Raw genomic sequence first — 16615 nt, forward strand, 5'->3', positions numbered from 1 at the left:
ACGAGCAACTTCAATGCCACTCAGTCTCAAGGAAGAAGACCTTACAATGTAGAACATGGCAACTTTCCACATTTTCAATTCCAAACTCTCCTTTTGCTTTATACATCTATTAACAGAGTTCTTCTACTGCAAACGAACATTGAGGCAATTTACAGTAAATTCCAGGATTCCAACCCTGCAATCATATCCATGTAAGATTTATTTTCTAATCGATAACTGTACTGAAAAATGTCTGATATGTGTTTGAAATGGCGGCAGAGCACATTATCTGCTAATCAGAAGGTTGCTGGTTTGATTCCTGTTAGTCCACAAGCATAGAAAAAAGTGCTTGTATGAATGTGTGTGAATGAGCATCAAGTGCTCACGCAGAGTATAAGAGCCACTTACAAACAGAATTTTTTTTTAAAAAAGTATCTAAATTCAACATTGGTTTTGTAAGTAATGAATATTGTTAACTAATCTGTTACACTACTTATTATATTCCTTTCACAGTACTCTGTAATGTGACCTGAAATGCACTGTCACATAATCACCAGTTAAGAATATTAAACTAAAGCTACACTCCCACACACCGACGTAAATCTGGATCCGAATGAGGACACACAGGATCTTTCGTTTCTTTGAACACAAAGCAAAGCTGAAAACTAGCCCAAAGACACTTCAAAGCGATCGCCACAGAGATTCTACCGTGGAAACAGAGACCGGTACAAATGGAGGCTGCAGGCCTGACTGCTCATCACTGCCTCTGTTATGCTTATTTTATGGTCCTGTGGTTGTTTCAGTCTGGGGAGGTTTTTTCCAACAGAGATAAGTTCCCAAACACGCTCTGTGCCAGTCCTCCAGAATCCCAACTGCAAATTGCTCAACATGGATGAATGTAGAGTTGTTGGCAAATGGACAAGAAAAAGGAAAGGAGCGACAGTGGAGTTCACCAGGAATGTGAGACACAGGAAATAAACACCAAAAATAAAAAAGTACAGCATGGAAATTTCAAACAGTGGCTAAAGAGGACGTTTTGCTTTTAACCCCCCCCCCCCCCCCCTTCTTTTCTTTTTTCAGCATAAGTAACAGCATAAATGTAACTGTAATGTGATTACTGAATTTAGAACAGTACCGTTACACTACCATGTTACTGAAAATGTAATATGACTACAGTAACGCATTACCTTGTAGTGCATTACACCCAACACTGTTAATCAATGAGCAAAAAAAGTGTGGCTATTATTTTGGTGATATTGCAAAAAAATAAATAAATCAACAAATCCAGATTTGTTCCAAAATTAATCAACATAAGACCAACTCCATTAACCCTTTGCATTAAACCACATCAGTTAAGAACAACTTCTTTTAATATGTAGCAGTAACAGGAAGTGGGCCCCTTTTACGTTTGTGTGGAACGGTACTGATCAGTACTGTGAGGCAGTGAGGCTGCAAAAACAGCCGGACAATGGTAGGAAATTTTGGAAAAAAAAATGACGGACGTTTCTGAAAAACTGCAGAGAACAATTTAAGGTAATAATAATTTTAAAAAAGCCAGACAACCCTAAAGAAAAATCTTTAAAACCAGCCAATACCAAAGAAGAAGGTTGCTTGAAGGGGGTATAATAATTGGAAACATTCCCATCTCAGGTTATATCAGGCAACACTGAGTCTATTCAACAATGGAACACAAAGTTGTTTTACAAGCAAAGATTAAAAAGGAGGGTACAATCTGGTTTATTCTAAAGAGAAGAACACAAAGCCTTACTTTGTCTAATATGACAGGAAACTAAGTGTTGTTTGGATTATTTGCATTTTTGACTATAATCAGTAGATCTAAAAACCAAACACTTCGCGATGAATTAAAAAAAATGTCCTAAAGAAGATGTCTGTTTTTCTGTCTGTTTGCTTTCTAGGAATACAAAAATATGAGGCTTGCTTTTGCAGAAGAGGAGGAGGATTCAAACAGATCCACCGAGGAGGCGAGATTATATAAATGAAACTTCTTGGCTGGGATCACAGTCAACTGAGAGTGAAAGAGGATATCCGCCGTGCGTACCTTTTGATCTCTGAAATGCCTCTTCTTAGAAACCTCCTCGCGTGTCCTCGTAGCACCCCGACAACTAGACTCACCCTCTTTGATCAGACGAGCTACAGTCAGCGCAGAATAACGTAGCAAAACACTGACAAAGGGGAAAGCATGCAGGAGTTACCTAGAGTGTAAAGAATTTGTCTTGTCAAATCTGTTGACTGATTTAATCTGAAAGCTCCCTGTAGCTCGTTTTATTCCTTTTGCACCGGGGATGGCGTGCTCGGGTCATGCACAGTCAGAGGTCAGAGCACAAAACCACAAAATAAGAATGAAGTGAATGCATAATTATTGATACATCCATATATTCAAAGCGACCTTTATTAGAGTAAAAGTCAATTTAAATGCTTCTTAATCGCATGAAAACCTTTACGTTTGTGCATCTACACACCATCAGTGTCATCCTAAATTTAGATTACCTGCGTCTCTGTTATGGAGTCCTGGATAAAGTTAAGTGAGATTAATTTTTAATCACCTTTGTTGCTCTGCGTTTGTGAGATTAGAGCATGGGCGAGATCCCAAACAGCTGAGAATTGAAAAACAAATAAAGTAGAAAAAGACAGGTTTATGCACAAAAACCTGCCTTTTTAGTTAGTTTATTTAAAATTGGGACTTTGTGTCAAAGAACAGACCTGCATTGACCCACAAGGCTGTCTTTGTCAACAAACAGAACAGAATACAACATATTTTATTAAAAATTCAAGTTTATGTTTGAACACTGAAAAAATCTAAATCTACCAGTCGTCACAGTTTTATATCGAACAAAATGAAAAAGTACTGCATGTGCCTGCAAACGGTCATGTACAATAAACAATAATAATAATTTTAAAAATAAATCAGCCAAGTAAAATGACTAATTTTAGAAAAAGGGGCTTTAAAAGATCTTCATATTTAAAACTGGGCCACAGAAGTCTGAAGGTTGGGAATGGCTTACGTACGTTAAAACGATCTCCAGGGGCTTTATTCAGAGTAACAGCCCTTCTCGGTTGGTTTCCTTTCTCATCCAGAAGAGTGTGTTCAGCTTTGGCAAACTGGGTGTTTAACTCACCAGGCTCAAAATGGAGAAAGAAGCTAACAAGTAAATCAAATAAACCCTACTCTGAAAGCTTTGGAGAAGTGATGTGAAAGTAAATTGGTGCATGTGTCTTGACTTAATTTTCTGGTTTCTCTCCACCAGCTTCTCAAACACTGAAGATTTGTTTTGTAACACAATAAAATGTGAACTATTTTGCTCTCTGAGAATTTGCAATGCGATTTCACCATTCTATACATTTTAGAGACCAAATTACTCCTCTTTCTGTTTCCAGTTGTCTGACTTCCTCTTTCTTGTGTACTTCCTTAAAATGGCCAAAGACGTTTTTCAGATGGTTGATGAGGATTTATGAATTATTCTTCAAGAATTATTAATCATGGCGACTTTTATCTATCTTGACCCTTTCTTTGTTAATTTTTATGGAGAAACCTTTTCTGTGCAAAAGTTGCATTCGCATGAGCTTTCATTATGTGCTTCTAAAATCGGAGGCACTCAGACTCGTTTCATGCATCTGTGCAGTAATGGCGACCTGGCAGTGAGAAGATCAGGCCAGCTTTAACAGGCACACTGAAACCCTGAAATGGCCTTTAGGGAGCTATTTGATTGATCATCATTCTGCAGCATGATAATGAGCCTCACCATCCAGCTAGTCATAAAGAACTGAACTACCTTCAGCTACAAAGAGTCCTACTACAGATTTTTCAGGCACTCGTGAGCCATTTTCACACATGAACTCTGGAAAATGGCTGGACAATCTGGTCAATAAAGCCCAATGTTGTACACAAAACAGGACAGAGCTCACTTCATGCTGGTTCTCAATGCTGGAAATGCTGAGCAGTTTCATTCCTGTTTTCCAGTCAAAGCTGTTTTCCAGTCAAATACCTGCTCTATTCTTATTTTACTGCAACCGGACATCACAAGGACTTTGTGCAAGAGAGCTGGGAGGTCAAAAATGGTTTAATGTTCAAACGGACTGTTTAAGAACAGCTTTGGAGTAAGACTGGAATGGCACAAACAGACTAAAAGCTGAGTGTTGTGAGTTCTTCATGTGAAAGATCCAGACACTAACAGTAAGAAACAAAAAAGAGCTAGAAAGAGAAGTAGTACCATCGACATTCTTCTGCACTTTTATACTGTTGTGGTGAAATCTGGGAACCCATTGATTCAGTCTGGTTACTGAGCATCTTGGACTAATAGCCAGTGTTTCGGGACTTCCAGGGCATAAAGATCGCGATCCAAAACACAAAGGTGTAAGCTCTACAAGTAGAAATTTTATTCTTTTGGAACATCAAGCGTGGACATCGCCTGTCTGGACCTAAACTTCCTGCCTGTTAATAGTTCAACTCTGAATGCAGAAAAATATTTTTAAAAGGGTTAAATCCTCATGTGATAGTTGGCAATGCTTTTGATATCTTTTGTCACCACATGGACAGCTTACCTGCATGCACTGAAATCTCGCTCAAGCAAATCAAGACAAACAGCTACAAATACGAAATTTCATGTATCATCTAGAAATTCTGCATATTCTTCCGATTATAGAGAGTAAGTGTAGTTCAAAGAGGGGAGGAGGAGGCAGGAGGAGGTTTACGACACCATCTGACCCTGTGATGTGCAGTATCAGTGAGGTTGAGCCACCTTCATGTCACACTTAAAGGAACTGCTCGGCCATGAAAACCCATGCAATGAAGCTCCCGGCACACGTTTTTGTTTTTTTTTTTTTGCTGATGTTAATGTTAGAGAAGGTTTAAAACTGCGTAGTTATGGAGTCAGCACAACTCCGCTCTGTAACGTTACCTGGTCTAACATTGGCTGAGCTGCTGTGGTTCCCAAAAACTTTCGCATTGCAATAACACCACTTATGGTTGATCGTGGCAAACTTATTTCTATACCACTCTTGCCTTTTACCAACATGGCCTGAACTAAACAACACAGAAGCACTGGAGATGCTTTGGCCCAAGGTGTACCCTACCTCTTGTCTTATTACAGATTGGAGAGGATCTGGTCTTTAAGGACCCTGAACTGAATAAGAGGTTAAGAAAAATGGATGGTTCCTGTCCCTGGAGCTATTTGTACTAAAACTGCTATCTGGGTGGGGATCTCTAACCAACATATTGTCCCTATAAAGCAAACAACATGTTGCTAAAGTTGACATTTTAATACATTCATATCAGCAGTTTTGTATTCCAGACTTAGCTCTGTAGATACAGGAAAGTGGATGGTGCCAGAGTATTTACTGAAAGGTTTAAGATCTTTGCACAGATCAAAGAAATCTAATTCTTTAACAATATGCTGAACAGTTTTCTGCCTCTGCTACCGTCTCTTCTATCGCACACTGCCCTGAAAATGCAGAGACAAAACTGCTGCAAGCCCTCTGTGCTGACCTGCCGAGCACCTTGAAAAGTGACTTTGTGCCATTATCCTTCAAACCATCCTCACGTTTGCCGTCCTATAAATACAGCATGTGTGAGCATGATGTCAGAAGAACAGGAAGCTCACACCGTGGTTGTTACCACGACAACCAGGTTCAAGGACACAGGGGCAGAGTAGTGCTTGATCATCATCAAGAAATTCACACACACACACACACACACACACACACACACACAGATGAACGTACGTGCACGCTGATCGGGGCCTCTCATTTGGCCCTTCCGAGCATTTAAAGTGAAGAGTCACTTCCTTCCCTCTTCTGTAATTATTCACCTGTCTGCCTGTCTGTATGTTGGTGTGTCTGTCCTGCAGGTATGCAGATATGAAGTTACTAATCAGCTGCGTGCAGGCGCAGGCAAAAAAAAAAAAACCCAAACGTGCAGCCGTTGCAGCAGGAAACACTTTATATCTGCCTCTCCTCTCCTCCTGCAGAGCTCTTTTTTTCCCTTTCCCCCTCCTTTTTCTCATTAAAACGTTCCTCATCTCGCTCGTTCAGCCAGAGGAAGCGTGACACGCTGGAGATGAGGTGACGGCGTGAGCGTGCTCAGTGCAGTTCCAAATATGTATTGTCAGCACTGTGCATAATCTCCACCACTACCTTTACATCAGACTCAACTCACCTCAGTGAGTAGACCCCACCTCCCCAGCGGCAGCAGCCACCTCCTGTGTATACATTACACACCACCTCCTGCATCCACCAATCAGGAGGCAGAGCAGGGAGGCAGACTTGGAAAGCACATAGTTACAATGGTGGATCTATACGTTTGGGTCTCGGCAGGAGGCGACAGGGGCGCCGAGATAGTCGGCCGTCCGGAGAAGGAGGAGCAGCAGGGGGCTTTATCCGAGTGGTCATTATGATGCAGGGCATCCCCGAGCGCGTTCTGGCAAGGCGCCAAGGCGAGGGCACACAAACACAAGCAACCACAAACAACACACACAGTCACACACACTCCACTCTTGGGGGCTGTAATGGCCACTCTCCATTAAATGTAATCACTCAAAGTCTGTGTCGATTCATTGGAAAAGGTATGAAACACACACACAGACACAGAGGGCAGAGGCAGGATTCTTGAATGAAGGTGCTTGGATTTTGAACATTTCCAAAGATTCGGCATGTGATTGAGGTGAGAAAGCATGAGCGGCTCCTTTTGAAGCGTGGGCGTAGGTGACAAGTGAAGATGGCAGCCTGAGTGTGAGGAGCCATGTGGAGCTGCACAAAAATGAGATGCTGCTGGCATTTTGCAGGCGTTTGAATGAGGCTGTTAAAAGGTCAGACATTTGGAGGTAAAGAGGAACACACACACAAACACACAGACGTAGACACAGGTGGATTTTGGCTGATCTCCCATCATCCACCCTGCTTCATGAAATGAAAATGAAGCAGCTTGTAAAGAGCTTTTCATAAAAGGTCATTTGACTCGCCCGCCCCATCGGAGCAGGGATGGAAGGAGGAAGAGGAGGAAGAGGAGGAGAGGGGGTTGTCCCACAATCATGGCAACCACTATTTAAGAGTTTTTCCCAATCATCATCATCATCACCTGAGCGTGTCCCCGGGGTATCAGGTGCACACACACACTGCTGCAGTCACAGTCTCAGAGGAATACAAATACCAGACAGCCACTTGCCTCAGATCTGAGCGTAAAACCACACACACACACACACACACACACACACACACACACACACACAGTGGGTGAAAAAGATCAAGAGGATCTGCAGAATACATACACCCCTCTTCTTCCTCCTCCTCCTCCTCCTCTCCCCCTCAGGCACCATGCAGCACTCAGGATGAACCCAGAAATCCTGACGTCTCACGGTGAGGTGTCAGCTCCCCTACAAACACACCCTGCACGGGACTCAATGCATGAGCGGTGAACGTGCTGGCACACAGGTGTGTGTGTGTGTGTGAGAGAGAGTTTAACGTGAGCATGCAAAGGTGAGAGAAAAAAGGGTGGGTGTGACTGGGAGATTTAGGTGCAGATGCGCGTGGAGATGTTCACACATGACGAGAAATCAGCTTACCTTTCACATGGCTCTCGTATTCAGCAAGGATTTCTTTGTCCTTCTTGCTTTTGTTTGAGTTTGACATGTCGCCACAGCGCAGGTGACTGACCGGCAGGTAGACAGGAAGAAGAAGAAAAAAAAACCACACACACACACAAGAAGAACAAGAAGAAAATTATTTCCCTCCGCGTGCACCGCCCGAGGCTTCACCCGCAAACATGCTCGGATCCATCCAGTGCCGCAACAACACAGCCAGCAGTGGCCCCGCACCTCTCCACGCTGAGGAGCAGCAGGAGGAGGAGGAGGAGGAGGGGGGAATCACGCACACTCAGAAAGAAATTACCCACTCGTGACCGCAGACGCCGCCGCGAGGACGAACAACCAGCTGATTAAACCTGGAAAAAAAGAAAAAAAAAAAAAAAGAAGCCCGACTTCACCGCGCGCAATCACACTCGCTCGCGTGCACACGCATGCACCGGTCTGCAGGGAGGGAGGAGCGGGAACACGCCCACTAGGTAGACGTGCGCTAGACCACACACGCATACACGCGCGCGCGCACAGAGGGTCGAGTGTCCCTGTTTAAATGTTATCCTCACCCCGGCACGCGCAGACGCAACAGCCCTGCGCGCGTGCAGATAATTCCAATAAGGGGGGAAATAAATAAATAAATAAATGAAATGCCGGTGAGGAAATGGGTGTGTCCGCGCGGTAGGCGGAACCGGAGGCATGATTGACAGCTTCGGCGGCCAGAGAGAGAGAGAGAGTTTGTGTCCAGGAAATTAAAGCATCTGTTAAAGAAAATTACATTCAATTTTTCCATGTTTTATTTTTCCAATTCAGTAGTGCTAAATCACAACAGCAGTTTCCTCTGGGTGGTTAATATTGTAAGATAAAACCCCCGCAAAAATACAGAAAAAACCTCAACAATCAGATCAGCGAGCACATGGCCACAGAGGGAAGGAAAAACTCCCTTTTAACAGGAAGAAACCTCCAGCAAAACCAGGCTCAGGGAGGGGCAGGCATGTGCCGTGACCTCTTGGGGGTGTTTAATCTTTCTATTTAAATTGATATAACAACAACAACAACAATAATAATAAGCTTGTAGCACTCTGTAAACGGCAGAGAGCTTCACCAGCAGGATAAAACAAACACTGGAAGACAGTTAACTGTGGACAAAGTAACAGAAAAACACAGAAAAAGCAGTTTGAAGGAAGTCAAAACTCAAATAAAATCAGGAGGATCTTTAGCTTCCGACTGGGCCCCTGGAACAGACAAGAGACCTCTGCGGTCTGTACAGGTGCATCTGGCACTGAGAGGTCTTTGTTGTATATTGATAGAGAAACCTGTCTAAAACACTACGTATCTAGGTTGTGTTCAGTCTGCAGTCACCGTCAAAACAATTTCTAAGATGACAAATACATGAATGTATGATTCTTTGCAGCAGATCCACAGAGGAAGTAGCCAACGGGCTATATTTTCTGTTTTTACACATAAGTAAAAAAAAAAAAAAAGACTTCACACTCTTTCTGCTGCATTTGGACTGTATGCATGGAGCAGCGTGATATCAGCTCAGACAGAAGCCGCACAGCCTTTTAAAACTGAGTTTATGGTTATTTGACGCCACCTGCTGGCTGTATTTGATAATGAGCTGCACCAACAGAAAGCGACGGTAAAAATAATTCTTGCAAGAATCAGCCAGTTGTCCCTTCATTTTGACTTGAGAGAGAAATCCACATAAACGTTGATTAAAAACGCAAGAATATACACTCTATACAATGTACAGGTACACTAGAATAACAAATCAGGTTTGGTGTGGATTGACGTGGCCTTTTCACATCTGTTTTCTTATTCATTTTATTTAATGTTCATCATGTTGATGTGCATGATGGATTTACTAATATTTAATTTTCTATTATTCAACACAACAAATAGCTTAAATAAATCAAAAGAGCTCAATTAAACACAATAAAAAATCACAAAATAAAACTGCACCATAAGGAAAAATTTACAAAAGCGAAAGAAACAAAATTAAATAGAAAATGCTACAAAGTTGAATACAGTACAATAAAGTGGCTCTTTTTCATGTTTTGCTGTTTTTATACTTGTTTAAATAGCACTAGGTGGCAGCAGAGTGTCTCAGATCTGCTCTCTAACAGCTCCACAGTCGAACAAGAAACAAGAAGTCAGACATCTGGCACAATAACAGCTGTAATCGAGCCGGTCTGACAGCCTCAGATACACCAGCCCCCAGCAGCAGAGATTGCAACACATAACACAGTTAACTAAACTTTTTCTTTCTAGGTTCAGCTCTAACAGCACCGTTTTCACAAAACTGATATAAACCTCCAAATGAAAACAAAATTTAAGTGAAAACAGAAATATTTCAGAACTGTGGGGTTTTTTGACCAAATGGAGACACAGGACGATCCACAACATAAAACAAAACAAGAAACAAAGAGTTTTTCCAAGTATTGTTTTGTTCTTACATCTTCTACGTCTCCTAATCACTAAAAGCCATTTAAAGGTTGTTTGTGAACATTTTAAATTTCTGTGGTAGTTATGCCTCATTTATTGTTCCTTTTGTGGCTTTTTTTTTACACCTCTGTGGTTGATTGACATGTGTTTTTGTTTTTTTTTTTGTAGTTTTGCTATTGTTTCACATTACTCTTGTTATTTTGTGTGTTTCTTTTGTTTTCTTTCATCTTCATGTTCGCGTTTTATGCTATTCAATTCAATTCAGGTTTATTTAGCCCCAAATCCCAGCATGAGTCACCTCAAGATGCTTACAAAGGTAGGGTAAAAAGCTTAAATTAGTGGAGAAAACCACAACAATCAGATGACCCCCTATGTGCAAGCACTTTGTGATGATGAGAAAGAAAAACTCCTTAAAAGGAAGAAACCCCTGACATAACCAGGCTCAGAATGGGCCAGCCATCCACCGTGAACAGTTAGGGGTGAGGGGAAAGAGAAGAAAATAAAGGGAGACAGAACAAAACACAGACGAAGGGAGAGAAAAGTCAGGAAGGTAAAAAGTGAATGAACTAGTTTTTCATCATCACTCTAAGACAGAATGTTTCTAATTTTAGAGATATTGTGCAAATGGAAGACAGCAGTCTGACATATTTGTTTAATATGCACATTGAAGAACATCCTGGTCAGAAACGACTCCAAGATTCCCCAGTGTTAGTGGAGGCCAAGGTAATGCCATCCAGAATAAGAATCTGATTAGATAGCATATTTCTTAGATTTTTAGGACAGAGTACAATAACCTCAGTTAGGAAGTAGAAAATTAGAGGTTATCCAGGTCTTTATGTCGTTAAGACATTCCTGCAGTTTAACTAATTGGTGTGTGTTATCTGGCTTCATGGATAAACAAAGTTGGGTGTCATCAGCATAGCAGCGAAAATGTATGCTATGCCTTCTCATGATACTGTCTAAGGGAAGCATGTATAATGTAAACAGAATTGGTCCTAACACTGAACCCTGTGGAACTCCATAATTAACCTTAGTGTGTGAAGAGGACTCACCATTGGCATGCACAGATTGGAGTCTATTAGATAGATATGATACAAACCACTGCAGCGCAGTACCTGTAATACCTATAGCGTGCTCTAATCGATCTAATAGAATATTATGGTCAATGGTATCAAACGCTGTACTAAGGTCTAGCAGGGCAAGCACAGAGATGAGTCCACTGTCAGAGGCCATAAGAAGATCATTTGTAACCTTCACTAAAGCTGTTTCTGTGCTGTGATGAGCTCTGAAACCTGACTGAAACTCTTCAAAGAAGTCTCTCCTCTGCAGGTGATCTATTAGCTGTTTGACAACTACTCTTTTGAGGATTTTTTAGATGAATATATTGTTGTATGTCTTCTCTTTGATTTTGTGTCTTTTGTTTTTTGGTAGTTTTCCATCTATTTGCTGTGACATTCCATCATTATTACTAGTTTAGCATCTTTTTGCCATTGTTTTGCATAACTCTGGTAATTTTGTCTGTTTGTGATTGTTTTGTGCCCTTTCTAGTTGATGCTGTTGTGCATCTTTTTGCATGAGTTTTTCTTCTTTTCTGTTTTTATTTTGTGCATCGTCTTTAGTTTTTGCTTCTTTTGCGACTGTTTTTACATGTTTTTTGTTTGTTTTTTAACATATCTTCCCTCTTTTTTTCCTTTGCATTTTTCTTTGTTTTTGTGTGGATATTTTGTCTGTTTTTTTTATTGTTTTGCACTCTTACTGACAGATGTTTTGCATCTTGTAGTGTTTGTTTGTGTGGGTGTGTGTTCCTGCCTTTCTGTGATCGCTTGAATCAGAAAAAACATCAACAATCAAACCAAAAAAAGAAGAAAAACACACACACCACACATGGGGGGGACTTGATAATGCCCCTGAGAATATACCTTCCTTGAACTATTACTTTAATGATTCTAAACTGTTTCCTCGTTTTGTTTGATTCCTGCTTTAAATAACCCAGTTGATTGTATCAGCTGCCTCACTGTGGCACCAACATATGCATCGCATGCTCTTTGCATCCATTAAGAGCAGGGACCTAATGGTTGTGTTTGCTGTATAGCTTCCTGTTGCTCAAGCTTATCTGTGTTGGGCAGAAAAACACCAGTCAGGGTCTGCAGACCTGAAATAGATGCTCAGGGTCTCTAAATGTTTATGCAACAAGGACACAAGGACACAGAGTGTTAACTAAACTTTCTCCCTTCTTTTCTCACCTTGAGATTCAACAAAAAATTGCACTCACTCAAAGACCTCACTGCCTTTGGTTTCATTTGAAATGTATTATTAAGCTGATTGTGGAGCAATAAAGGTTATTGAAACGCCTGCCTCACTTTGGTCACCCTAAAAGATTCTTGCGGAAAAGACATGCTTGAGATTTCATCAAATCTCAAGACCTTAACCTTCAATGTCAGCTTGACTCAGAGTCTCTGTGGCTGAGCACAGAAACTCCACTTAGAGAGGTTGAGATGTGTCTGTGACTGTTACCGGGTCCCTGGGTAAATGGTTCGGCACTTATATAACGCTTTGCTACGCTAACAACCAATCACACACACACACACACACACACACACACACACACACACACACACACACACACACACACACTTCTATACCTACATGCCTCGTCTAACTTTCGTGCACACACTCAAACTTTGGTTCTGATTGGTAGACTACCTGATCCACAACTGCCCCTTGCTGCTTAAAATGTATATGTCATCATACTGGTTCATAAATTGTCCTTCATTGTGAAAATCAAGAAATATATATGTGTATGTGTGTGCGTGCGTGTGTGTGTGTGTGTGTGTGTGTGTGTGTGTGTGTGTTAATGAATTGAGTAAATGGAGCTCATTTTTATGCAGGTGAGATGGCTGCTCATTTCCTTTTTCACAAAGCCACTGATGTTTTATGTGACCTGCCACTGTAAGCTGCTTAACTCCTGCACACACAATTCACTGACTCGGTCCACTCATTGTTCTTTCTCTTACATATCAGCTTTTAAAGTATTTTGTTGTGAGATAAACTCGCTGACACCACTTCCCTCTGGTGTTCTACAGACAGTGCAGAAAACAAGATAAAAATCTGAACCTTTCTTCTTCTTTTTTTTTTTTTACCATGAATACTCCCACCTACACACAAGCCCTAACGTGAGCTGTGCAAAGAGGAAAATGAACAATTAATTTCAGAACAGAAGCAAGGACACCAAAGACGACAGAGAGAGCGAGAGTTACTGAGAAACTGAGTCGCCCTCGGCCATCAAGTACACCACACTCCCACCAGTCGCTTTAGAAAAGCTTTCCAGCCACAATTATCCTGTTTCTGCAGTGAGAGCGCTGAACTATAATCCTTTACTTTAGATTATTCGTGAAGAAAAATCATTAAGTTTGGTAAAAGCAAGACTAGAAAATTATCTAAAGACTATAAATTAGGATAATACAGAATTTGTTTATTATGTTTAGTCTTTTTTCTTCAGGTTGTAATTGTTGCTTTTTAAACAAATTGCTGACCAGAAGGTAACAGAGAAAGAGAATCTTAATGGGCTTAAATGAGCTTTAAAGCTGCTGGATGTTATTTACAAGCTGCTTCCTGTCAAGACGCCCTCACCATCTCTACTTCTACAAGTCTCAGCATCATGTTCATGTCTTCAGGTTACTAAGTAACTTTTTTCTCAGCATGTATCCAATCTTTCACTGTCCTGTGCTGCCCCCGTGGCAGGCGGGGGTTGAAGAAGGGGGTACAGGAAGGGAATTATGCTCCTCAGCCTCTATGAGCAGCCTCTCGAGGATATTCAAGGGTGTTTGGGTCTTTGCCCAACTAGTCTACACATTCTTTGTGGACATTCATTCCTTGGGGCGCCATATGGGCGGGTACTCTATGAAGTTTCTGTACCTCAGGGTCTTATTCAGGGAGAGGGGCTGATGGTGATGGTGAAGCTGTGATGACTGCTGTGCTAAGTAAGGTTGTGACTCACCTCCTAGTCAGCTCGTCTTTTAAAACTTAAATTTCTTCTTTCATGCAGGAATAAAAATCAGATTTTTATTCTTCTGTGGTTTGAATTTTCTGTGCGTTCTTCATTTTGTCCATTATCAGAGACAGTTTACAGCTAAGGTGGATAAATACACACACACACACACACACAGACACACACACACACACACGCTCGGTCCAAACCCCCTGGTACTGGTTAAGACTTTAATGTCCACTTTGGAGAAGCTGCAGGGATTTCTGTGACAGATCAGAATAAATTCCTTTAACTCCTTCACTCGCACGCCCAGATTACCTGATCTGACATGATCCGTGTTTTATTACAGTCGCACAGAGTCAATCATCAAACAGCGATGGCCTCAGGGAAACGTTGCAGTTTACATCTGCTACACACCCTGTGCCAACAGATACAGAATAATCAGAGGCGGTCATCATCATAAAGATTCACAGGTTGAGAAAAATGATTCCTGGTTAGCTTAGCATAAAGACAGCTAGGCTCATCACAGGGTTTGTTTCGGGCATAACATGACCGAGAGGCCTGATAATTGTCCCTGACCTAAGTCATCTCACTGATGTCCAACCTTCATTACACAGTTACGAGGCCACTATGGACTGACTGACCTGCTACCTATATTACATGCAAACATGAAAACTCCGGGATACCTGGATTACCCTGAATAATTTCACAGTGACTGGAGGAAAAACAATATATAAATTAACATGAGGGCAGTTATTTCCCTCACACACAGCAGAAATAACTTCTTTTCAGTGTTACTCACAGTTTCTGCAATTCTCTTCAAGTGTATGTGATATAAATCTGAATTTTGCTGTGTTCCCCACACAAACAAGCCTAAGAGATCGCTCCAGCTCTGCTCAAACAAACATGGCAGAAAGGATTCATCTGGCGGCGAGAGCATCCCGAGCCAGACAAACACACACAAAGACAAGCAGTCGATGTGAAGATGTGGGTGGCATCTACAATTAGTCATTTATCATCAGGACACAAGGCTGAAGAAAAACAACATAAAGCTTGCGTGCTCACTGTGTCACGGCCTGCAGAAAATTGAGAAAATCTGAATGAAGAAAGAGTTTCAGTGGAATGAGTTGAGACAGAGGGGTCAGTTTTCTACACTTATCTGGGGCTGAGTCACGGGGGCAGCAGCCTAAGCAGAGAAGCTCAGATCTCCCTGTCCTGAGCTACCTCCTCCACCTCATCCAAGAGAACATCGATGCCTGCCAGGCCAGCCGAGAGATGTTATCTCTCCTGGGTCTGCTCTATGGTCTAATCCTAGTAGGATGTACACAGAATTCTTCACCTGGTAGTCATACTAATCAGATGTCTGAACCACCTCAGCTTGTTTTTGAAGTAGAGGAGCAGCCATTCAGGAGGATGTCTGAGATCTTGCCAAATGACTGAACTCCTCACCCTATCTCAAAGAGAGGGGGGAGCTACTCTTCGGCCTGTGTCTACAACTTCATTCCTTCAGTTCCTACCTGGAGCTCATGATGACTCCGATACCTGCTGGGCCTGCTGGTACTGGAATCCCACAGGCTAACCAAGTCCAATAGGCCTCCTTAAACCTCACTCCTCCCTTCATCTTCACTTATCCTTTGAAATAAACAGTAAAACATTCACCAGAAAAAAACATACAAGCTCATGTAATTGTGATGCTTGAACTGTGATCACATGAAGGAGGGCATGTGGTGAGTTAGTTAGATTTTTGCTTTGCAGCAACCTCATCAGTTCTCTAAATGCTTCGGTGGTTCCTTTATAACAGTCTTTAACAGAGGAGACACTAAAGCATCCTTTATGAAAGGAGAGTGGATAATGAGGTCACAACAATTAACATGAAAGACCACTACACTCATCGTGTGAGCGGAAATGAAAAGCCACAACCTGCTGATGTGTTCTGAACTTTAAACCTGTTGCTGAACGTCACAGTGCTGTAATCAAATCGCCCTCTTATGAACACAGATCTATACTGTATACGTATGTAAAGCTCCACAAATAAACACTGCAAGCTATATGAAACCAATCAAAGTGAATTTAACGTTGGCCCTAACTGAGTTTACATTGTCTGTGAAGGTTCTCAGTCATCCAGGTCATCGTAGTCAAAGGAGCTTGCAAAGAAAAGCGTCTGGACTTCTTTAAGTTGCTTGAAGATGTTTGAAGACGTCTTCAAGCAACTTAAAAAAGTCCAGACGCTTTTCTTTGCAAGCTCCTTTGACTGAGTTTACATTGGTTTATTAGTTTGGGATTATTATCAGTATTATTTAATTTGACCACAGTCACGGAAAGCTTTAATAAAGGAAAACATAAGTGGACAGGACACGCAAGTCATCTCCGTGTGGTGAGCATTTTTGTTTTACTTTATAAGTCACTGCCCCGTAAGTTATATTTTTGATATTTATGCTTTTGTGTGTGTTGTGTAGGGTTAGAGTCAGAAAACAAAGTTTCTAAGAGGAGCTTTTTGTTGTTCCCCTTCAATGTGAACAATATCTGATTATTAAACAGTCTATGCAAGTGCAGTCGACTTCTCTATGTAAGAAGTCTCCTTCACACGTTTACCTCATGACATAAAGTCAACAAAGAC

At 41.5% G+C, this 16615-nt stretch overlaps 1 protein-coding gene across 5 annotated transcripts in view; it reads right to left on the minus strand.

The window, feature by feature from the left end:
* Positions 1 to 8110, minus strand: part of LOC146499307 (SLIT-ROBO Rho GTPase-activating protein 1-like) — a 45126-nt gene extending 37016 nt beyond the window's left edge. For 4 of the 5 annotated variants that reach the window (XM_085138112.1, XM_085138111.1, XM_085138109.1 and 1 more), the window contains exon 1: positions 7554 to 8109. In XM_085138112.1, coding sequence (XP_084994238.1) covers positions 7554 to 7620 — 67 coding nt within the window. In that variant the 5' untranslated portion in view covers positions 7621 to 8109. Of the gene's footprint in view, positions 1 to 7553 lie in introns of all 5 variants that reach the window. The other variant, XM_085138108.1, reaches the window with a different exon arrangement.
* Between the last annotated feature and the right edge of the window lie 8505 nt (positions 8111 to 16615).

Source organism: Neolamprologus multifasciatus, chromosome 17 (assembly GCF_963576455.1).
Source record: "Neolamprologus multifasciatus chromosome 17, fNeoMul1.2, whole genome shotgun sequence".
Classification (NCBI taxonomy): Eukaryota; Metazoa; Chordata; class Actinopteri; order Cichliformes; family Cichlidae; genus Neolamprologus; species Neolamprologus multifasciatus.